At 61.0% G+C, this 23,791-nt stretch overlaps 1 protein-coding gene across 1 annotated transcript in view; it reads left to right on the top strand.

Moving 5' to 3' along the window:
* Positions 1-16,729: 16,729 nt before the first annotated feature.
* Ajap1 (adherens junctions associated protein 1) overlaps positions 16,730-23,791 on the top strand; it is a 104,177-nt gene continuing 97,115 nt past the window's right edge. Inside the window, exon 1 of the mRNA XM_047565698.1 lies at positions 16,730-17,537. Coding sequence (XP_047421654.1) covers positions 17,509-17,537 — 29 coding nt within the window. The 5' untranslated portion in view covers positions 16,730-17,508. The remainder of the gene's footprint in view (positions 17,538-23,791) is intronic.

The following is a 23,791-nucleotide window of genomic DNA, read 5'->3' as shown; positions in this document are numbered from 1 at the left end:
GCCAGGGTGAAAGGTTGGACCAGATCACTCACCCTGAATTCCAAAACCCACAAGTGCATGATCCTGGACAGGTCAGGATGTGGCTGTCAGTCACTCCACTCTCCCACCCACCCACCCACCCTCTCACTCCCCAGCAGGGTCTGCACAGGGTTCAGTAGAGCAGGGTGGAAGTCGACCCTCCCGAGGAGACAGGAGACGATGGTGGACACGCACACTGATGTGGCCAGTGGGCCCTGCTGAGACCTTTGAGACTTTGGGTACAGGGACAGCCCTGAGGGTTTGGTCAGCTGGGGGCGGGGGCCATTTTCTGGAAAGCAGCAGCTAGCAAAAAAGTCCCTGCCGTCTCCTTGTGCTCACGAGCAGCCTGTTTTAATACCCCCCTCAACTCTAGCTGGGACCACCACCCGTCCTCTGTCCCGACTCAGATCAGCGGTGCATTTGGTGACTGGAAAGGTCCTCCTGTGGTCCTGGCGCTATCTGTGCAGGACTAAGCTTCTGTGCCCTGCGGGGCCAGTGAAATGGCACCCGTCTGCACTCCTGAGGTGCCAGCCTTTGCAGCAGGGCTCCTGGCTCACATTTCTTCGAGGAAAACTCAAAGTCACAGGCCACGACAGTTAGCAACAAGGTCCCCAGAGCATGGCGCAATTGCTCAGCCATGTCAGGCAGGGAGGACCGAGTGTACCCTGATGCTGGACCCGGAAGCAGGGAACGTCCCTCCAGGAGGGGTGTGGCCCTCGCACCCTTGGCGGACACAGAGGTAGCCACAGCAAGCTCAGGGGGCTGGCGTCCACTGACCTCCTCATTCTCCCCCAGCCGCCACGCTTTGCTAGGAAGACTCCTGGAACCCAGTGAGTCCAGGTGGCCACAGGGGTGGTTTAACACAGGAAGGGACACGGCGAGGTCAGCAAGCAGAAGGGAAGGACCAAGCCGGGAGAGGCGGTGCCAGCCCTCAGACATCCACCGTCATCGCAGGAGGGCAGGCAACTCCCAGCCCCAGCGGCCGGGGGTCCTGCTCCCTTCCAGACACAGGACTGACCGACGGCCCTCCAGTAGGCCCAGCTCCTAAGCCTCCACCACCTCCCAGCAGGGCCGCGGCTGCAGACCAGGCCTCCGACACGTGGTCCTTCAACCACAGCCCGCCCACAGCTGGCGGCCACCATGGCTCTGCCGCTCCGTCCCACCAGCCCCCTCTTGGCAGGAGAAGGTGCGCTTCACAGTCCACCTGTCCCCCTGTGCCTGAGTGGGGGACTGGGACACGGTGGCGGTTTCCTGTTATCTCAGACAACCACTTCGCGCCTTCTCAGCAGCTGAGTCCTGGCCAGTCCCTCCACGGTGCCTGGTCCCTGCAGGCCCTGGCCTCCCCTCTCTTGGAAGGTGGGCCCTGCCCTGCTCGGCAGTGAGCCAGATGGCCTGAGCGCTGGCTTGACCTTGCGTTTGTTTAGAGTCCAGGTCTCGTCCTCTTCCCTGGGCTCCTGAGGGCAATGGATGGGCTCGCCTCTGTCCGTGGTGCTGACCACGGGGAGCCTGAGAACCTGGGTGCCGTCAGCACAGAACTCCCCGCCTCCAGACCTGCTGGCCACGGCCATGACCCCCAACGTGCACGACAGAAGAACGCACCCTGCCCACGGCCCCCAGCTCGCTGGGGCTGGAGAGCTCAAGGGAGCTGGCCGGAACTTCCCCAGGGCCCAGGGTCACTTGCTCAAGGCAGTTACCAGGAGGGCCAGTGCAGGTCACCTTCCTGACTCCAGGAGTGCCTTGTGTATGGCCACAGGGGAAATGGCAGGGCGGGGGGAGCCCAGCTTAGTGATCGGACCAGAGGCTGTGTAGCCTCAGGCTAGCACATCTGCTTCTCTGTGCCTTGAGGCCTCAACTTAATAGTTACCGACCTGAAAACTGTGGGCAGAGGTCAGTGGCCTCCAGAGGACGTGTCCAGCCCCGGACCACGTGTCAGCCATAGCTTCCCCGCTCAGCTTCTCTCCTTCATTCAGGTCCTGCTTCCACACAGCTGGGTCAGCTGGGTGGCCCCGGCAGAGCTGAGGCGCCATCCTCTTACCAAATAAGTTAATTACGATGTCGTGGAAAGACCGGCACCAGGAGGGCCGGGGCGTCCCGCTGCAGGTCTGGGAAGCACGTGGCCCCGGGCAGCTTCCCGTGTCCCTTGGTTTGACCAAGCTGTTCTCAGCCAGGCCTCCCCAGCACGGAGCCTAGGGCCCCAGTTTTCTTGACCTCTCCATGCGTTTCCAGAAGGAACTTACAAGGGACCGCGTGTGCACGGGGCTGTCCCCAGAGGGACCCCACCCGCGTATTCCAGTCAAGGGTCAGGGCTTCCTGTGCCGAGGGCCAGTGAGTCCACCAGGCGGCCGGGGACTCACCTGCAGCCACTATCCTGCCTCTGCCTCGCCCACTCGTCCACCCCGTGGACAGCTGCTCGGGCGCTGTGCCTGCTGTGACTGACCGCTGAAGCACCTGTAAAAGGGGAGGAGCTTCCCCAGGGAGGGTGGGCCTCGCTGCTGCCACTATGTCAACCCACATCTTGAGGCTGGGGCACTCCCCCAGGGCCAGGGCAAGGTTCCCCAGGAGGGTGCCCAGGTGTCAGCAAGGACCAGCGACTCAGAGGGACAGTCGGGAGTCCTGCCTGAAGGAAATGGTGGCCCAGGAGAGGAGGAAGGAGGGGGGGGGGAGGAGGGGGAGGGGGAGGGGGAGGGGAGGGGGAGGGGGAGGGAGGGGGAGGGGGGAGGGGGAGGGGGAGGGGGAGGGAGGTCTGGCATGGACAATGGCAGGAAGGCTGCTGGTTCTTTGGAACAGGAGCCTGAGGCTTCCCAGGGGAGGGGGCGGCAAGAGGGACCCAAGTGCAGGCCCGGGTGAGGGCACTGGGGATTCACAGGGCGCTGGGGATTCACAGGGCGCTGGGGATTCGCAGGGCGCAGGGTGATGGTAGGGTCGGGCCTCAGCACCCCGGGTGCAGGTCCATGTGGGGGTGAGTGTGGGGCAGAGCAGCCAGGCCCCAGACGGGACCTGTGCCATAGCGGAGCAGTAGGGGCCATGTCAGATTTGCACCAATGAGTGACACCACCACACTGACCTCCCCATTGTCAGTTATGGAGAACCCACTGTGCGCCCGATGCTGTTCCCAGGGCGGCCCTGTGACATTTCCCATGGCAGAGCACCCAAGAGCTGGAAACTGTATTAACCCCCTTTTATGAATGGGAAATTGAGTTTCAGAAAGGTTAAGTAATTTTCCCAAGGACACACAGCTGCAACCTCAAGTACAAGCAAGGTTTGGGCCTGGCAGTCTGGTGAGCCAGGCCTCAGACACCCTTCTCTGTTTCAGCAGAGGCACTTTACCTGGGACCTTTGACTGATCCTGCCGCCCTAAGCAGAGGGCAGGCAGAAGAGGAGCAGAACCGGCTGCAGAGTCTCAGAACTGTGGACGCCTAAGGTCCCCTCCTGTGGCCTCCGTCCTCAGTGCCTGGACCCCACTGAAGAGACACGTCCGTTCTTCAGGGCGTCCTTGGCCTCTTAGTCACACTGGGTCGGACTCAGAGGCGTCTGCTGGCCCCCACGAGCAGCGCGTCCTCCTGGAGCAGACCCCTCCAAGTCCTGGACGACAGGGCTGCGCCGCGTGGACTGATGGCAGCGATGACAACAGTGGTCACCACCCTCCTAACCCACCGCCGATTTTGAAGCAGGGATGGTGAGCTGAGGTTCTCTGGATACCGGCTGAAACCAGGCCAGGCAACTCCTGGAAGGAGGCGCGGGCAGGTGGGGACCCAGGCCTGTGTGGAGCGCTGTTCTCCCGGCCCCTCACCTCCATCCTGGGCCTTTTGAGGATCCGGCCAGCGCTCAGTGGTGCTGCAGCGCGGCAGCCCTGGGAGCCAGGACTCCCAGGGACGTCCATGCGTTGATGCCCAGGTCACTCTCGGGGCTGGGCCACGGGTCCCTTCTTGCTGGTCTTGGGAGGCGGGAACCTCTGTTCTGCCCCAGTACAGGGAACCCCTTGCCTTGGACCTGGCAGTAGGGCCTGTGGCGTGTGTGCAGAGGGACCCGTGGCGCTGCTGAGGGGTGGCTCTCCCCACACCCCGACAGCCAGGCCCGGCGGGGCTGCGCCCTTCTCATGGCTGCCGGGCCGCCCTCCCCCTCCGGCTGAAGGTCAGCCTCCACTTCTCACTGGGAGCGCAGGAAGCTGCCGGCAGGCTGGGCCGGGGAGGGAGATCACAAGATGCTCACATCAGCGGCCGTCCTTGCCGAACTGCAGAAAAATAAGGGTCATCACAGAGCAAATTAAAGGCGCTTGGCCTCTGGAACTGGGATGTCCTCTCCGCTGCGCCTCCGCGTGCTGCTCAAGGGGGAGCCCGGGGCTGTGCCCTCCTGGGTGCCTTGGGACTCAGGCCCCGCCTCCCCCACTTCCCGCCTGGGGCGGCTCAGGGTGGGAGCATCCTGGGGGTCCCAGGAGTCTGGGTGCTGAAGCGAGGCAAGAAGACCAGGTCCCGCAGGAGGCTCTGAACCCGCGAGCCCCCATGTGGGCCGTGTAGGCCGCTGCGCTCCGGCTTCCTTGCCCCTGAGGAAACGCCCCTCTGACCTTGCGGGGGCCCTTGGTCGAGCAGGGCGAGCCTGCAGGAGGGCCTGGGTTAGGTTCTGGTTAGCGTGGGTGCAGTGAGAGCACACCTGATTCCTGAGCTCAGCGAACTGCACGGCCTCACGTCCGGGCTCCACCGCAGTCTCCGTGCAGGGAAGAGAACATGACCTTTACCTGCTGGCAGGGGCTCTTAAGACAGGCTGCTGTTGCTCGGGGAGCAGAAAGAATGCAGATCGCTTCCTGGTTCCCGCCGCCCCCTCCTGCAACCTCAGGCACGCAGGCCTGCCGCACGCTGCCCCGTGTACTCCCAAGGGCCCAGGCCCTCCCAGGGACCCACGCACTCCCGCCCAGACCAGCGACTGGCCTGTGCCTCCAGACTCCGGGGATCCTGCGCTCCCCTCTCCTTCCTCCAGGATGGTCTCCTGGTCTCCCTGTGGTGCCTGAGGACATATGGTCGCCCTGACCTGAGTGCCGCTTTTGCGTCGATGAGGAAGCTCCTGCCGCAGGCAGCCTCTCTCAGCACCCGCCACTCGGCTGGGTGTGCGCTCAACCTGTTTGCTGATGGGGCTCCATGTCCCCTCTGGGCTTGACTAGCACGTGGGGTTCCTCCCGTGAAGCGCCGGCACTGAGGCTTGGTGTGTTGCTCCTTTGGGGCTTCCTGCACTCGCCGTCTGTGGGATTTGAGGCCGCTGCCTTCCCGACTCTGTTGGGGCACCTCCCGGGCTGTCGCCTGTCTTCACTCTCTGGAAGGGACTTCTGATCATTAATCTCACTGTGGCCGGCGTAGCGGGCTCTTTCTCGTGCATAAGCGCTCGGTGCGTGTTGTTTGAGAAATGCTTCCGCCACGGGAGGGGCCTGCAGTTGCGAGTCCCGCGGTGGCTGCTGCGCAGCCACCTCGGGGGCCGTGGCCACTGCGAGCTGGGGATTCCACTCCATGCTTTCCTCTGTCCTTCCCTTGGTCCCCAATGCTGGACCCACCGTGATTTCCATGAGCTTCAGCCCTCAAGGGGGTTCATGGGTTGAAGCTGAGTCCCCAACCTGGCCGTATTAGAATGGCGGGACCTGGAGGCAGCAGCTGCCTGGCCAGAGCCTGGGCTGTGCTGCGGGACACTCGGGCTCCAGCACTGTGAGCTGCACTCACCTCTTTCCTTCATGAGTGCCCAGCCTTGGATTTTGTCATAGCAATGAAACTGGACTAATGCAGACGCCCATGGTGTCCGTCTCCTGAGCAGCAGGTGAATGGCCAAGCCAAGGTTTGCCCCTGAGGCCCAGCTGGTCAGGACTCTCAGGCCTGAGTCAGAGCCACGCCCAGCACGGTGGGCTGGCACCACTGGGGACCCTCAGTCCTTTGGGGCCTCACCCGGTGGCCATCCAGGATTCAGAGGGCCAGGCGGAGTCACCAGCCTCCTACTGAGCACCAGGGCACAGACAGTGTGTGGGGACAGAGGTGCTGTGCCATCCACCCCGGTGACTTTCCATCCCTGCCTCTCCATCTGCACATCTGCATGTCCTCATGTCCTTACCTGGCCAGCTCCTACTCATGGACAGGGACGGACACTGCAGCGGTTCCTGCCTCTGGAGGCGGCAGGGGCTCTGTAACCCCCACCCCACTAGGCATGCGTGCCTCGCCCTGACTGGGGCCAGAAGAGGAGAGGACACTGGCCCCAGGCCATGCTGCGTCCCCAGGTCCTGGCCCAGGTCTGAGTCTGTGGACCAGTCCCTGGGCCACTGCTTGCCCTGCAGAGCCAGGTGTCCCCAGGACGGGCAGGGGGGCCATTCAGGCCACTGGGTGGTCTCCTAACTAGCCCCGAGACTTCACCCTCGCCCTGGACGCCCACTGGGAACAGGAGAAAGGGGCTAATGGACCCTTCAGGGTCATGGTGAGTGCCCCCAGCGCCTGCCCCACATCCTGCCGAGGACCTGCCCCTGACCAGGACTCGGGCCTGAGCCAGGACGGTGTGCCTGCTGTCCGGTCCTCCCAAGGCTGGGCAGGCCTTGACCCCTCCGGCTCCCAGGCTGCTACCGTCCCATTTCACTGGGCTGCCATCGGGGTTCAGTGGCCCCACACGCGGCTCGTTGACGCGATTAGCTTGTGTCACCACCACTGCCATCGTCTCGTCACCCAAGCGCACGTGGACGCGCCCTGCCTTGTGAATGAGTGTGCGTGAGCATGGGCAGCCCGCGAGGGGACCTGACCTGCTTTGTGACAGGCCGGTAGCCGGCCACGGAGTCTCCAGCTCCTTCCTTGTTCTTTTTTTTTAAATCATGTTCTCAAATGACAGTTTTTATTAAAAATAACATTTCCAAATTGGAAGAGACTGTGCGCGGCTGCCGGTTCCTCTCCACTTCTCCCTTCAATCTGCTGCGATATGTCATCTCGGTTGAAGTCTGGAGAGCGCTGCTCCTGCGTGCAAGAGGCTGGGACAGCCGAGCGGCCGGTAGGCTGTGCGCGCTGGCGGTGCCTCGCCCGAGTCCACACCGGGCTCCAGCGCGTGGCCCACGAGGGGGCGGCGGCCGGGCTGCGCCACGCCTCCCGCCCCACACTGCCAGGATCCCCGGGCTTATCTCACGTCGCATGCGGCTCCTTTACACACCCATGATTTCCTCAACAGCTTTATTAGAACATAATCCGCGTCCTATGTGACTCAGCCGTTTAAATGTGCAGTTCAGCAGCATGAAGTGCACGTTTCCTCCAGCTGCAGGGACTTGGGTGGATCCACAGCTAGGTACGGCTGTACCCAAGGCCAACTGTAGAAAGATCCGCACCTGCAAGAGGCACCCTACCCTACCATCCCTCCTGGTCCCCCTCAACTCCCCCAGCCCCTGCCTATGTCCTGGGGCCTCGTGTCAATCACCAACGTGCTGACTTCTGTCCCTCAGTGTCTTCAAGCTGTTCGCCTGCAACCTGGCTCAGATAACACTGCACTGCCTCAGGGACCACGTGCTGCCGACCCAGCCACCCACCGATGGACACGTGGGTGGTGCCCACCTCTTGGCTCTGGTGAACAGCGTTGCTGCGGACCTGGGAGCACAGGTTTCCGTGCGGATCTCCTTCTGGCTTCAGATCCCCGCAGTAGGAATCTGCAATGCCCAGCCTTCGGGTGCAGAGCTCAGTCGATGGAATTCCACTCTCGCTGAGTTCCGTTCGTGGAAGCCCTGACCCTGTGGACGGTAGCTGAAGACAAGGTCCCTAAGGAGATGACCAAGGTCAAATGAAGGGTGGGGCCCTCATGGATAGGGCTGTGTCCTTGTCAGCAGAGGAAGAGACGCTGGGTCACACACTGAGGAAGGACCACGAGGACCGCTGAGAGGACTATTTAGAAGTCAAGGAGAGGGCCACAGAGGAGCCCGCCCGCCAAGCCTGCTCCTGGACTCTAGCCTCCAGCTCTGTGAGGAAACTAGCAGCGGCTGGTCAAGCCACCCATCCTGTGGAACTGAGTTATGGTGGCCCTAGAGAACCAAGGTGGCCCCTGAGCCGGCTCGTTCTGCAATGCTGAGTTCGGTACTGTACGAGAAGAGGTGCGCACAGCCCAAGGTTCTGAGGCTGGAAGTCCAAACAGCACTGGGCCAGCTCTGCTCCAGCCGCCTTGACTCTGTCACCTTGCAGCGGACGGCCTCATGGCTGGAACGTGTGTGGGGACAGCATGTGGTGAGGCAGGAAGCCAGAGAGCCGGAGGGGCAGCCGGGCTGTAGCTACGCCCCTCTCGCGGAGCTAGCCAGGGTCCGCCAGAGCTACCTGACCTTCAAGGCCAGCCTCCAGTGACCTCTCAGCAGGCTCTGCCGCTTGGGGTTCCACGTGTCACGGCCACCCCGGACCAAGCTCCCAACACACGAACCACGTCCAAAACACAGGGGTCACTGCAGACCTTCAGTCGGCAGTGGGATGCTCTGAGAGCCAGATGGCAAACACCTCAAGCAGGGCGTGGGCGTGGCGGCCTGCTCCCCGCCTTCTCCAGCAGGGGTCAGAAGCCAGCGTCCCAGCACAGGAGGTCGGGCCCTGTCCCCGCTGGGTGGGCCCCAGGAGCTGCCTGCCTGCTGTGGCGATCGCCCAGGAGGCCGCGAGACAGGAGAGTGCCGCGGTTCCTTTAGGGTGCCCTTCCCCACCCGGGCGAGCACGTCCTCAGGCCTGCCCCTCTGTGGACTGAAGGTATTCAGGACCTCGCTGCATCCAACACGCAGAGACTTTTCTGGCCATTATTCCCTGGCCGCCTGGCGGAACGACTCCTTCTGAGAACCGCAACTTGCATTCGGCGTTGCGCGGCACCCAGAGATTTCCAAGCCTGCGAAGGACACGCGTGGGTGCTTGCGAGTACCTGCTCTTTTGCAGGAGGGGCTCGGACTTCTGTGGATCTGGTGTTCCAGGATGTCCTGGACCCTTCCCGTGGGCACCGGGGGACAGCCGTGATTTCAGCCTCGGGGCACCCAGAGGCCGGCCTCCACCCTCCCACGTTCCAGAAGGGAATCATGGCCAGCGAGGCAGCATTGCTGGTCTGAGACCACAGCGGGTAAGCAGTGGGCGGCCCGGGCAGGGCGGTGGGCCATGGGCGTTGGGCGGTGGGCGGTGGGCGGGCCCGGGGAGGGCTGGCTTAGCTTGCCCAGCCCCAGTCCAAAAGCAGCCCGGCTTCTCCTCATTGCCGTGAGCCGCCTTTCGCAGGGTCCAAACACCTGTGCTGACTACACCCATCCCAGCTGTCCTAGGTGAGGGTAGCAGAGCCAGAGGGGAGTGTCCTGTTGACCCTCCTCCTCCTGATGGTGTCCCAGTTGCTTGCTTCATGACCCCTGGGCAAATGGGACCTTGCTGCTCCTTCAGGGAGCCATGGCTTAATTCAGTTTCTGCTCAGACCTGGTGGCTCCCCTGCCCGCTCAAGAGCCTTCACTAGCCTCTGCCACCAAGAGACTCCCTGGCCTCAGATGCCCAGCCCAGTCAGGTACCACTCAGAGTTGATCTCCTCCTTAGTGAGATTTCCAGAAAGAGGGGTAAAAGGACCTGGAATTCCGTGGCTTCACCACCTGCATCCCAATGCAGAACACAGTCAGCCTGGAACACGGAGCTTCCGTGAAGCAGGTGTAGATAAAACAGATGGCAGACGGGTGGGGACTGAGCTCAGAGGCCACGTGGGATCTTCAGGCTTTTGATTCCAAACCCGAACCCATCTTGCCCTTTGATCATAACACCTAGTGGGAATGGGTCATGTCTCTCCCTGGAACATTCAGAGCCCTCAAGAAGTGGAGGCTGCGTCCAAGCTCTGACCGTCTTTGGGCCAGCACTCGCTGGCTCTATCAAGTTGGGATAACATTTGCCCAAAGTCACAGAAGGCTGGAACAAGCTACACTTGAACCAAGGAGAGGCTTGCTTTTCTTTCTTAAGACAAGTCTGGAGTGAGGACTCTTGGGTTCATATAAACACCCACAATGCCACAGGGGCCCCAACCTCTTATGTCCTTCAACTCAGGCAGTCTCAACACATAGTTCCCACTCTCAGACCTCATGGTGACAGCATGGTTGCTCCATCTCCTACATTCCATCTGCATTCCAGGCAAGGTTTAGGATGGCAAAGAAGGTAAAAGTGTGTGCCAGAGGTTCAGTCCCCTGGTTAAGAGTTTTTCCAGATGTCCCATCAAGCCACATTGGTTTACCACTCATTGACCATAACTGTCACAGGACCTGAGTAGGCTCAAAAACAGAAATTTCTGGTGGGTCACATTTATTATGTGCATGTCCCCTATCAAAGCTTTGTTGGTAAGGAAGACGTGGTCGCGCTCAGTGGCCCGCCGGAGAGGGAAACATGAGCAGGACCCTTGGGAGGAGCACGAGGCATAGGGCAGACTGGACCTGTCCAACTGTGTGTGAGAGGACAGCGACCCCAGCAGCTGGCGGGGACTGGCGAGCCCTGCCGCGGGCATGCGCTGCCACCAGCTCTGTGACAGATCAGGAGCAGGGTGTGAAGCGGCTGGGGGTCGCCTCTAAAGCGTCCTCCACGGGTCTAAGACCCCTCCAGGGTCCTGGTCAGCGGGTCGATCCCACCAGCGTCTCTCCTGCCGAGATCCGACCAGTCCTCTTGGAACCTGTGGCTCCTCTGGCCCATCAGCACGTGGTCATTCCACCGGCCACGCGTTGGCAGCTGCCCGGCCCCGCCTAGCCCCCATACCACCCCAACACACGGCTCCCGCTCTGACCCCTGGAGCTGCCTCTCAACCCTGTGGCCATGCCAGCCTCCACTCCAGAGCCCGCTGCGCTGGTGACACGAATTTCCACATCAGACCCAGCGGGACGTTACTGCAAACCCTCTGGTGCCACGGAGGTCGAAGAAGACCACCCGGGTGAAACTCACCCGAGGGCTGGCGCTCGGGGACCTCACTGGATGAGGTGGCGGTGTCTGTCCTGCATCAGGCTGTTCAGTAAGTGACACAGGCCCCTCCTCCTCAGCATGTTCCGGAAGCCTCTTCCAGCCTGAGGATAGAGGCGCAGACAAGGCATCGTTAGAGGAAGTGGTTTTTCCACCCCATTACTCTCTAGATTGGCAGCAAGCAGCCCAGATGCCACCACTGCCACTGCTTGGGAAGACGGAGGTTGAGAATTACCGGCCCAGGAGGAGGCCACGGAGGGCAGCTGCTTTCTGGTGTGTTGGGAACAGTTCTCTCAGCATACCCTGAGCGCCCACACCCTGTCAGGAAATGATGGTGACGATGTGGGTAAGGATGGTGGGTGGTGATGGAGGTGATGGTGGTGTTGATGGTGGTGTTGATGGAGGTGATGGAGGTGAGGGTGATGGGGGTGATGGAGGTGAGGATGATTGATGATGGGGGTGATGGAGATGAAGGAGATGGAGGTGAGGGTGATGGGGGTGAGGGTCGTGGTGATGGAGGTGGCGGTGATGGTGATGGAGGTGAGGATGGTGGTGATGGTGGGGTGGTGATGGAGGTGGTGATGGAGATGAGGGTGATGGGGTGGTGATGGAGGTGGTGATGGTTTTGATGGAGGTGAAGTTGGTGAGGATTATTGATAGTGGTGGCGATGGAGGTGAGGATGATTGATGAGGGAGGTGATGGTGGTGGTGGTGATGGAGGTGAGGGTGATGGAGGTGAGGATGATTGATGAGGGAGGTGATGGAGGTGATGGTGGTGGTGGTGATGGAGGTGAGGGTGATGGAGGTGAGGATGATTGGTGATGGAGGCGATGGAGGTGATGGTAATGGTGGTAGTGATGGAAGTGATGGAGGTGATGGTGGTGAAGATGAGGATGTGATGGATTTCCCTCCCCAGATAGAAGCACAGTGCTCTGGACTCATTGCCTGGCCATCGTGGAGCTAGAGGCAGCCCACTTACCCTCAGGTTCATTGTTCCTGGTGACCACCTGCCCCTGCTCTCCCACGTAACTGACAGGCACTTGGGCAGCGGTGAGCTCTGGCCTGGAACCCTCCCAGCTGTGAGATCCGAGGGTCTCTGTTCGGGTTGGAGGTGGGAGTTGCACAGCTCAGCCCCTCTCTGTAGGATTCTATAATCAGATTCTATAATCAGTGTCTTAGTGAGAAGACAGATGCTGCTCCACCTTGCTGCATCGGTGCGTGTGAAGCCGGCATGGCCGTCCCCAGCTGCCTGTCCACTGCTGTAAGGCCCCACTTCCTCGCCCACCGGCATCACGGCCAGCTGACGTGCACTGGCCAATGAGATGTGAGCAGCAGTGACACGCCCCTCCAGCAGAAGCCCTCGGCCAGGCCTGGCTGCACCTGACTCCTGTCCTCTGCGACGTGACCGGGTGTTCCAGGGAGGAAGCTCCTCCAGGTCAGCTCAGAACGAAGACATGGGGCAGGCTGACGTGGTTGCTGATGGCGTTGCTCTGAGCACAGAATCGACCTTGTTGAGTTAAGCCACCTGCTCCGGCGTGTTTGTTGATACAACATAATCCAGTCCTTGCTGACCGCGTGGCTTATGAGTTGATTCAGGAGAGATCAATGGTGTCAACTCCAAGCTCCAGGCTCGCTCTGCCTTTTCTGCCTGGAGCCGAGGTCTCGGGACCCCCGTGGATGCTCCCTGGGAGAGCCCACCCCCGACCCCTCCGCTGCTCTTCCCTGACCCGTCATGCTTGCTCCCAGTGGGCCCGTCTTGGGGGTCCTTCCTCCACGCCCTCGGCCTGGGTCAGTGTGGGATGGCGTACTCTCCCCTCCACTACCAGCGGATGTCACAGTGGAGTGCAGGCCACGGAGACTCACGGCCACTCCATTCCTAAGTGTGCCCGAGTCTTCATGCCCTGTTCTCCCTCCCTTATAACCAGATAATTGTCCTGAGAACTGTGAAGTCCAACCTCCCTGCTGTCCCCTGCCCCAGGAGCACCTGCCCTCCAGGCTGTCCTGCCGGGTCACACATCCTTGTCCCCACTGGCGCCTCCCCCGCTGCTGTTGTCCCCTCTGACTGCTCACTGCAGAGACCCCTCTCCCCACTGCTTTAGCACAGGCCTCCTGAAGTCCTGGAAGTTTGGCAGAAGTCGACAGAACTGTAACATCAGCAGGAACCTTAGATTCGGGCCCTGCCACAGTTAGGAGAAAGTCACTGCGGCTCTCCTTGGGACTTCCTCAGTCCCTGGCTGGGCTTCTCTGCCTGCTTCTGCCCAGCCTCGGGCAAGACCATCCCCTCTCCTCTCCAGTTTCTGCCCCGTGCAGGCAACTCAAGGCCAGAGAACCACTTTCCAATTGTGCCGCCTGTGTTTGCAAGGCAGACAAACCTCTTCCCTTCATCCTCTGCCCTCTAAACAGAAGAGGCCTCGGAAATTGAGAACTTCCCTCCATCCAGAGCCAGATGGAATTCCCAGGCAGCCCTCTGTCCCTGTCCTGGAGTCTGTCACCTCCCTCCCGGCACAGGAGTACCTGAGCGGGTGCAGGGCCTGCAGCGGGGCCCCTGGGGCCCTGGGTTGTGGGGGGTCGTCCTTGAGGACTGCATTCTGCTGGTTGCTCCCACTTCTGGCCCAGCCCCAAGCCCAGGGTAGGATCCCCGAGCCCCCAGCACAGCCTCCCCTGGGAGGGAAAGCAGGGCAGGGGAGGCAGGGAGGACGCCGGCGTGGAGACTTTAAAGAAACTTGTAATAATTTCAATCAGCACTTCCCTCTCATTTAAAACCCCAACCCGGCTACTTAATCAAACGTCATGCTTAAGCCACATTTACCTCCTCAGGAGAAAAATGAGCAACGGCAGCTCAATTTGGCTTTGGATGGGTTTTAAAAATAGTCAAGTCTGTGGAGGCCATCAGGTAAATGGCCTCAGAGAGCTTCCAGGAGGGCCTCCCGCGGGGCTGGCCAGCTTCTTTGTTGAGAAAATAGGAAGGCAAGAGGCGAGGAGCCCAGCCCGCCATGCCCAGGTAGCTCTGGTGAGATGTCTCCCAGGTTGGGGACAACCGGCCAGACCGGCCAGAGGAGCTGCAGGCTGCACAGTGGCTCCTCGGAGCGGCTCCCCCCGTGCATGCCGAGGCTGGCAGGGGTGTGTGATCGTGTGCTCGGGCACGCGTGTGCATGGCAGGAAGCACACCGCCTCCCCAGGGGCGGGCACACGGGAGCCCTAGCAGCCTTGGAAGCACATGGTGAAATATAAGTTGTGTTTTTCATTTCACGATATGTAAAAAAAATGACCATGTTATCATCAGGAGAAAGAGAAACAGATGCACTAACGGGTGGGCGCTGCCTTTGAGAGGGTGGGATGTGCAGGGAAGTTCACCAGGTCCTCCCCCGGAACTGCCAGAGGAAGAGCGGCGTGGCCAAGGTGCTTCATCGAAGCCGCCTTTCCCTTGGTGACTTCTGCCATCACTGTCCCCATCATTATTCCTGGAGAACGCTTCCATCTGCTATCTTCTTCGTCCAGGGACCCCCAGGACATGTGCATGGAATTCAAGGGGCCTTTAAACACTTGTTTGGGGAAATGGCATCTTTATTTTTGCTAACCTCAGTGAACTCAATGACGTCCTTCCGTAAGTGTGGGGAACAGACCGCAGCAGCAGGGCAGTGCTCATACAGTCTAACCTGCAACCACAGTCGTCCCCACAGGATACGACCATACCTGCAGGTATCTCCACTTATACTGTGGTATTTGGGATCTATCAATTTCTTATCTAATGCATTAACAGAGAAGAAAGTATGCTGCCCATCACAGACGTGTGCCCATACGCCTCCTGCTGAGCACGCCCTCCCACTGAGCTGCGCCCCAGCCTGCTACATTCATCTTTTGATCATGTATTCTGTTGTGGGTGTCTTCCTGACGATCTGTGCGTTGTGATCTGCGCACTTAAACGGTTCTGAGACAGGCTGGCAGGCTCCAGGAGGCTGTGGAAGGGGTCCCCAGGACAGGCCCAGTCAAGCCCGCCCTCCCCCAGTCCGGCTGGTTGGCCCCAGACTGTGGAGCCCGCCTCCTCCGGGACCATTCCCACTGCAGGAACGGCCTCCCTGTGCAGCACCCTGCTTCATCCCGCTAGGTGGCAGCAGAGCGGGCACCTCGCCTCTGCTGGCGCCCCTGGGTCCAGCTTGTTCTTCGCAGGATCTCCTTGTCTCCCTTGCTGCTTAATAGGATTCCTTCAGAAGAGGGTTCTAGGGGAAGGCAACCGGGAGATCTGGGTACACAAAGTGCTGACTCACCCGCTGTCTGTCTGGGGTGACTGGCACATAGACCACAACACACTGGGTGGGAGTCACACTGCGTGGGAGGTCAACTCATTCAGTCCTTGCAAAAATCTCTATGTGGAAGGAAATAGGAAACCATCTTAGAGATGAGGAGACTGAGGGTCTTGGAGGTTAAGATAATATACCCAGAACCCCATTCAGTAAATGTGCACCTGGTTTACCTACGTCCGGGCTCCTCCCAGTGTGCTTCACTGCCTCCTGCTACTTCCTTGAAATCTTGCTAGGGCAGCAGGTGGGCCCCTCCTCCTGCCTGGGTGCAGGCTGGAAGCCTCCAGGGTCAAAGGCCCACCTGGGAGATGGCATGTACCAGCCCAGCTTTGCCTGGCTCTGCCTTGTCCACCAGCTGCCCCCTCAGGGAGGCCTCACTTGGGAGGCAGGCTGTGCTGACTGGTTTCACCTGGGTGAAGGAGCGCAGGGGAGGCCCCAGCTAGCCTCTCCCTAGGGTCATGGGCCTGACATCTCACCTACTGCATGTGAAGCTTGCTCTGCCTTGATTTCTAAGTCTCCTGATTTTATATTTCACTCAGCAACATGGAGTGTTGGAAGGAGGGTTTTGTCCGAACTCTTCCTCAAAGAGTTGGCAGCTCTGGCCTTCAGTGGAAGGTTCTATGTCTCTGTCACTTCTTTCAGGGACCTCAGAGAAGGGACCCTCAGAGCCTGGGGGCCTTTATTCACACTCTTGTAAATGCAGCTACCGGGTAGGCCCAGAGGAAGCCCTGGTGGGGAAGGAACTGGCAGAGCCTAGGAAGTCGAGGCTCCGGAGTCAGGGCCTGGCCAGGCAGCAGCTGCTGGAGAGCTAGGAGGGCCGCCCAGGGATTGTCGGATAATCGGGTCAGAAGCACTGAAGCTCCAACCAGGAACTCAGCGAGTCTGTGGCACAAGCAGCCTTAGAACGAATCCCTAGCAGAGGACTCTCCCCAGCCTCTGACGGCCTTGACAGCCTTCGGCGCAGCCCGCGTGGTGCAGCTCCGGCGGGAGGAAACTTTTCGCACAGCCCCCGCTCCACGCGCCCCATGAGTCCTCCCTCGGGAGCACCCCTTCCCCAGATCAGCGCTCTGGGTCCACCGGGCGCACTCATAACCGGGTCGGAACCTCTAACTGCTTCGCATGCCATCCGGTTACCGTGGCAACACCATCCGGCGGCGCCAGGCGGTCCAATCCGAGCCTGCGGCCTCTCTCGAGCCTTTCCCAAGGTGGGGACCCGGACGAGGCCGGGATGGGAAAAGGGGGAGAACCAGGCCCCCGCCACGGAATCGCCCAGGCCGGGCACAGTCCCCCGCGGCGAGCGGGGCTACAGCGAGGTGTGGTGGAGAACTGGAGCCGGGCCGGGCCAGGGGCTCCGGCTCCCGTTCGAGGGGCGGGGAAGGCGGGTGACGTGAGCCCGGCCGGGCGGGCGGAGTTGGGACCCGCTGGAGGAGGCGGGGGCGAGCGCGCGAGAGGCAGACGCGCGGAGGGAGGCGGCCGAGCGGCGCAGGCGGCTCTGCGGAGGGCGCGGTGGGCGCGGGCGGCGGGGCCCCGGGATCCCCGCGCGCCTCCTCCGCGCGGCGCCGCCGCCGCGCGTCCCCACGCCCTGCGCTCCACGGCGCCCTCGCCCCGCGCGCCTCCCTTGCCCGCCTCTTGCCAGCCTCCGGGCCGCGGCCGTCTGCAGGGCGAGCGCTCAGACGGAGCTCCCGGGCAACTTGAGCAGCGCCGATCGGCGGCGGAGCCCTGGACCGAGCCCCGGACCGAGCCCTCTGACCCTGCGGCGAGTGCAGCGGAGTCTCGTCCGCCGGAGTGACAGTCGTCCAGATCAGCGGGCAACGCCGACCCTTCTGCGCGGGGCTCCCGCTGGAGGCAAAGCCGCGCGCCGCGAGACTCGTACGGTTCGCAGCCGGGCCGCCGGCCTCCTCCCCGCCGCCCCTGAGGGCGAAGCCGCGCCTTCTCAGACTCTGGCTTCGCAGCTACAGCACCGGAACGCGCCCCGCCTCGCCGCCGCCTTCGCTGTGTTGCCCCTTGAGGGGGCCACAGCCCCGCGCCCCGGCCGGAGGATGTGCGCCCCCGCGGGCCGGCCCGCTTGAGCCATGCGCCCCAACGGCGGCGGCGCGCCGGCCGGCATGGAGCCCCGCGCGGCCGCGCTCTGACTCGCTGTGCGCCCCGCGGCCGGCGGGCGGCGGGCGGCGGCGGACCGAGAGCCGGAGACCGGCGCCACGGGACCGGGACCGAAGCGAGCGGGCGCGGGCGCCGCGCAGATGGCCGGGGCGAGCAAGGTCTGAGGCTTCGTTCCCTGAAACGTGACCATGTGGATTCAACAGCTTTTAGGACTCAGGTGAGCGACCCGGCTGACAACACTGTGCGTGTCGGTGCGTGGGTGACGGGCTGGGCGAAGCGGCGCTTTCCTCAATTTTGCAAATAGAGAGCCCCCCTCTCCCCGCGCTTCCCGAGAGCGGCCAGCTGGGCGCACAGGGAGCCTGGTAGGGGCTGCGCTTGGAGACTGGAGCCCCGCGGCCCCGCAGGGAGCGGCCGGTTTTCCTAGGTTCCTTGCGTCCGGGGTCGGGGCAGCGGCGCTCGCCCCAGCAACCTGGGTAGCGGAGCTGGCCGGGCGCGCCCGCAGTTCCCGGAGCCAGCAGCGCAGTGTCCTGGCCGGCCGCCCCAGCGCGCCTCCTCTCCGGAGCCCAGGGCGAGGCACGGGCTGTTGGGCGCGGTGGGCACAGGGATGGGGCTGCTGGAGGAAGCTGTAGCTCCTGGCTCCCGGAGAGAGCTTTGCAGGTGGAGTTGGAGGGAAGCAGAACCAGCTACTCCGCCTGCCCTCTCCCTCCTTCTCCCACCAGGACTGAACAGGAGCCTCCTAGCTCCCAGCTGACACCCAGCTGTTGTTGGGTGACCTCTGGGCGACTGTGGCGCACAGCTGGCAGGCAAGCTGAGACTAGAAAGCCTGGGCTCTGGGGGAGCAACGGCAGCCCCCCCCCCCACACAAAACCACTGACACGCACACACCCTAGCTTGGGGACAGGAACTGTTCTGTGTCCCTGACTCCAGGGTTAGCTCGAACTGGGGTTCTAGCCCAGCTACCATGGCAGGAGCGTACAGAGGACCCTTCTCAGCAAACTTTGCCCACCCGCCTGGGGCACTCCTGCTCCATCAGCCCCTGCTGTGGGCGGCCTAGGGCCCAGCAGGGTGCATTTGTCCCCTTCCGAGCAGGCTACCTTCTACTCCTCTCCCTCCTGCCAGGGTCTCCCACAGAGCTGGTGCGTTTGGGTCGGGGGCTGGAACCCAGAGCTGAGAGGACTTAGGTGGAGGCGGAGAAAACCTGCTTGCGGTTCTCGAGTTTGTCCACTGGGATGCACTGTGCTCCCGCTTTGGGGCTGAAGGGGGTCAGCGTGGCTAGAGCAGGCTGCCTTCGCCGCCCCCACCCGCGTAAAGCCGGGGGGAGTGGGGCAGAGGGAGGGGGACGAGTGCGCGTCCTGGTTTTGAGAAATGGAAGGGACTGGCGTGCCAAGGGTTTTCTGGCTAGTCTTGCCTTATGAGTGATTTGGCACATAGGGGTGAAGGCTGTTGAACACATCTAGTGAAAATTGTCAAATGTTATTATTGGCATCCTTTTGCCTGGCCATGGGACTCCTTTGTGGCTTTAGGAGGTTGATCACGGAGCCGATCCTGTTGGGTGTTGGGTGTTGCTGGACCTGAATCAACTGACTGGTGTGCTTGGGCTAGATAAGGTTTGGGCTGGGGGTGTCGGCAAATGGAGTAAGGGCAGCTTTGCCCAGATGACCTGGATCCAGGTGCCCTGCCCGCCTGCAGTACGCTCTTCTGCTCTCATTGTCCCAGGTCTCAGCTGGACCCCAAGGGCCTTGTGAATGACCAAACAGTTCTCCACCCTGCCCGGCAGCTGCCTTTAGCTCCTGAATGCTTCCGGAGCTGCCTTCTGCCACTAGGTTGCTGATGGCAACTTATTTGAACAGGCTCAGGCTTTTTTTTTTTTTTTTTTCCTAATTGCTAAGTTACTAGATTGAAAGATGAATACATTTTGATAAGGGAAGAAAACAAATATTATGCACAGAAACCTCTCTTTTGGTTCCAAATTCACTAAACCAGTCCCTTTACAGCATCCCCACGTAAGAGCTTCCTGAGGTTTTGCTTTCAGAAATAGTTCTGTTGGTGATTTTGAAGTATGACCTTTTGTTTTTTCCCATCGACGTTAGCACAGGAGATTTTCTGTAAATGTGCCTCTAAGGATGAGCTGTCACCTTTTCATGATCTTGATGGCAGAGCTCAGTGGCGTTTGCTAGTGCCGCCTCCTGGCCAGGGCGAGGGCCTGAGCCGGGGTCCGTGGCTGCGCAAGGCTCTGGAGGCACAGGGGCTGGAGAGGCCCTTTTTCTTCCCAGGCAGTCCCGTGCCTTGGCTTTGCTCTCAGGTTGTTCTGTGGCTCCCCAGGTGAGCACTGGGCATCTTGCTGCCAAGCCTGGAGCCTGGTTTGCACAGGTAGAGGCGGAGCCTCCAGCCGAGGTCACAAGGCAGTGCAGGCTCTGCCAGGAAGAGCCTCCTTATGACTTGGGGGAGGGGCTTCTCAACCCCCAGGTGAAGTCTGGTCTTGCTTGTTTCCTTTTGTGTTGGAACTGAGCTGTACATGGAGCCTGGACTTTTCAGGAGGGAGAAGCAGATGGAGTCTTATTGATCTACTTTCACGTGTGTGTGTTTTTTTTCCTTGGTGGTGTTAGTTGTATCCAACCGCAAAGCTACTTTTGTCAGCACAGAGAGAGGTAGCCCTTGAAAGATCCTGGTGTGGACGTGCTGCGTTGGGGCTTCAGGAGCAGCTTGGAGGGTGTGCTTACTAAGCAAGCAACCCCAGAGTTCAGAGTTGGGCAGTCTGGTGGCAAGTCAGGACTTCCCACGTCCGTCCACACCTGCCCAGGACTGTGACCACTAGCAGATGGCCACATGCTAACTCCCAGCCCGCGTCCCGCGAGGTTCTGCGTCTGTTCTCCCACCCTGAGGTTCCACTGCCCCTTCTCTCTGGGGACCCTGGGCATATCTGACCATATAATTCAGCTCCCCGAGCCCTTAGTGTGCAGGCTGTAATGTCTCCCTCAGGGACCCATGGGGTTGGCTCACACTGTCCCCACCTAAAGTCCCCCAGCAGCTGGAGCTGAACAGCCGGGCTTTAGCGGATGGAGTCAAATGCTCTGTCCACAAATGCTGCGCTCCCGGTGAATCCTGGCTGGCTCCGACTTCCAGCTGCTGCCACTAAATTGATTGCAACTGGAATCTGTGTAGTGTCAGCCGCTGTGATACCCATCAGGGACAGTAATGCTGGAATAAATCACAAATTTAGGAGGCAGCTCAGATCCGCAGCAGCATTAGTTTGTCCCCGCTCACGCTCACCCCTTGTTGGTCCTGGCGGGGGAGCGGGGGTGGACCCCTCCGGGTCCTCTCTGTTGTCTATTTATTTTAATCTCCGCTTCCTTTGCCTCTGTGCATTGGAGAGCATAGCAGGCCAGGCAGCTCGCGAGCTGAGGTAGCTCCGCACTTCCCTGGGGCGTCTGTCTGCGGGTCCCTGGAGAGGCATCAGCTTGCTCTGCCCTGTGTGTGCACCTACAGACTTCTGGCAGGGTCGCTCCGGGATGGCTGTGGCCCATTCCAATCACATCAGCCCGGCTCCAGCCTCTGTCGCTGACACAAACAAGGCATTTGACAGAGGTGGCTGTGTGCCTCCTGTGTCCCGTGTCCCTGAGGTTTGGTGGGGACCCACAGGATACCTGGAGTGTGTTGATGAAGCTGCTGCCTGGGTCCTGATAAGGTGGGTGGGCCCAGAACCCAACCTGCAGCCTGCAAGGAGTCTGGAGAGCCAGGGCTCCTCTCGGGGGTGGCGGCGAAGTCATCTGCTTAAATACGGAGCTGCCAAGTTTTCTTCAAAGGGTTACAAGTCAGTAGAGACCAAATTGATGTAAAGATTAGCTTGGAAAGCCAAATATATCCTTGATCTAGATTTCCACGTTTGAAGTCTGGCTTGAGAGGGTTGCTCCTGCCCAGTGCCAGTCAGACAGAAGGGGAGGCAGGGCAGGGGCTTTCTGGGGCCAGAGCAGACAAATGGGGCACATCTGACCCTGCTCTGTGTTCCTTGGAGACCCCTTCCAGGAATTCAAAGGGGCCAGTGACTCATGAGGCCACCGAGTGGGGAATGGTGGTTACATAACTCAGATTAACTCCCAGTTAATCTGCTTCGAATAGCAAGTCGGCCGGAGTGTGCCCCTGGCAGAGTCGGGCCCTCAGGCTGCCCCGTGGCCTCCAGCTTCCATCCATGTTGGGGCTGGGGTGAGACCCAGGTGGAGGAGGGCAGCTGCTGCCCTTCATCCAGGTCGTGACCCGTACCCAACCGTAACCAGCCAGGAGCGGTGGGTGCTTCTTCAGTGCCAGGTCCCCAAAGCCCATCCAGGATTGAGGTGAGGACATGCCCCTCCTGCTGCTGGGGAGCTCGGCAGCTGCCTGATTGCGGATGGCCCAGGTTAATTGGGACACGCAGGCACAGGGAGGTGGCCTGAGAGCTGTGCCACCCCTCCCCCGCCTCCTTGCTAAGAGCTCCTTGGACGACAGAGACCAGAAACCTACTATTTGTCGGTGGACTCTTAGGAGTTGATAAATATTTACAGTACAGCAGGAGGAGCCCCAGGGGAGACCAGCGCCTCCCAAGTCATGTGTTTTCAAAGGACCGAGTTTCCTGCAGCTGGACAGGAGGCCGAGAGGGAGGAGCAGGGCTTTCGTCTGTGTTGTGTCCGGGGTGTGGGCTCTGGAAAGGGCTTCCACTTTCTTTCTCCTTCCTCTTTTTTTTTTCTTCCCCTCTGTGGTCCTGGGACTGGAACCCAGGGCCTGGTGCATGCTTGGCAGGCGCTCTACCACGGAGGCGGGTCTCCAGCCCCACTGGGTTTCTTTATCCATCCCTGTCCCCCCAGAAGTGTGGTGGCACAAAGCTGAATTCCCCTGTGCTTCAGTGTGGCCTCCACCTTCTGAGCTCACGCGGCCTGCTCGCTGGGGCTTCATACATTCATGGCGCCTTCCCTTGGCCACGGGCTGGGAGGGTGGGCCGCTGGGCCCCTCACCTCTCTGCCCTCCCACCTTGGCCACCCTGTGGGCAGTTCCCCGAGCAGTGTGGCTCCTTGACTCTGCCTGCCTGTGACCTCGGGGGCAGCTCCAAGGGGCCACAGCAGCAGCAGGAACTTGCCCCCGGCTGTGGACATGCTGCGTTCCCTGGGGAAGGCTCAGGAACTGGTGGTGAGCTCCTGTTCTGGCCTGGAGTGGGGCGGGGGCCCGTGGCCCCAGGGTCCTGTGTGCAGGGCCACGCTCGCTCTCCCTGGGCTGCGGAGGCGTCTGGTGCGTAGGAGACATGCGGGAGTCTGTGGGTGGACGCGTGTCCGCATGGCACAGTGCCCCTGTTTCGGCAAGTCACGCTTTTGTGCCTGACAGTGCACCGAGATCCAGGAACGAGTCTCCAGCCGTAGGCTGGGGTGCTCTCCTGCCCCAGATAGATGCTGCTCCTTCAGCCTGGCTTGCTGGTGCTCCCGATTCCACCATGGAGACGCATTCCTCTGGCTTGAGGATTTTGTCACAATTAGAGTAGAGACAAGCTCAGGAAAAACAAGCCCGTCAAGCTCTTGCCGTCATTATCAGTTCAGCATGAGCGACAGTACCAGACTCTAACTGTCTGGGGGGAAGGCGGGGTGCAGGTGGGGAGAACACGCAGGTGGCGCAGGCCTGGCGGGGGTGACGGAGGAAAGCTGCTGTGGGGTGGGGGACCTGAGGCACGTGGACAGCAAATCCCCTTTGCCCTCAGCCCTCATGGGCACTGGGCACTGGGGAAAGGCCGAGGGAGGCAGGCCAGGTGCGTTTGAGAGAAAGGCTTCAGGTCTGTGGGGCGCGGGCGGGAGTGCTGGGTGTTCTGTCTAAGCTGCTGGGGTTCCACTCTGAGGCCCCGACTCCCGGGCTGTGCCGGAGCCTCAGAAGTCACTTTGGATAGGCGCCTGCTCTGTGTCCCTTGTTACCTGGGGGTCCTGGTCTCTGCTCTCAGCTGCACCACCTCTTTCATGCTTCCTCAGTGCTCGGGTGCGGGGTGTGCACAATCCTGAGCAGACAGATGTGCAGCAGACCCCGGATGAGCAGGTCTCTGCCTCTAAGACCCCCAGGGAGGAAGAGTCTTCCTCGGTGGAGACCAGCACCATCCGCAGACAGAGAATACCAGCCGTGTCGGTGTTTCCAAAATTTCCAGTAGCCCATTAAAAAATAGCTGGAAAAAATTGAAAGTACATTTAATCTAACCCGCGCTAGCCCGGCTCTTGTTATTTCCGCGTGAACCCCGGGGAGACCATGTTGATGGTGAGTTTTACACTGTCGCTCTCTGCTGCCTTTGGGATCAGGTGTGTGATTCGTTCTTGGGACTCGTCTCCGTGTTTCCAGCTGCCTGATTGCCTGGGACTCGTGACTGTCAGGTCGGCACAGACATTTCCTATGGAAACCCAGAAGCAGTTTCTTGAGGACCCCCAACTGCTGCCTTCAGCACCGTCCCTGTCCAGCGTGGGCTCCCAGGGCCACCAG

Source organism: Sciurus carolinensis, chromosome 1, assembly GCF_902686445.1.
Source record: "Sciurus carolinensis chromosome 1, mSciCar1.2, whole genome shotgun sequence".
NCBI lineage: Eukaryota > Metazoa > Chordata > Mammalia > Rodentia > Sciuridae > Sciurus > Sciurus carolinensis.
The sequence above is the reverse complement of the archived record's forward strand: the minus strand, read 5'-3'. Positions and strand labels throughout refer to the sequence as shown.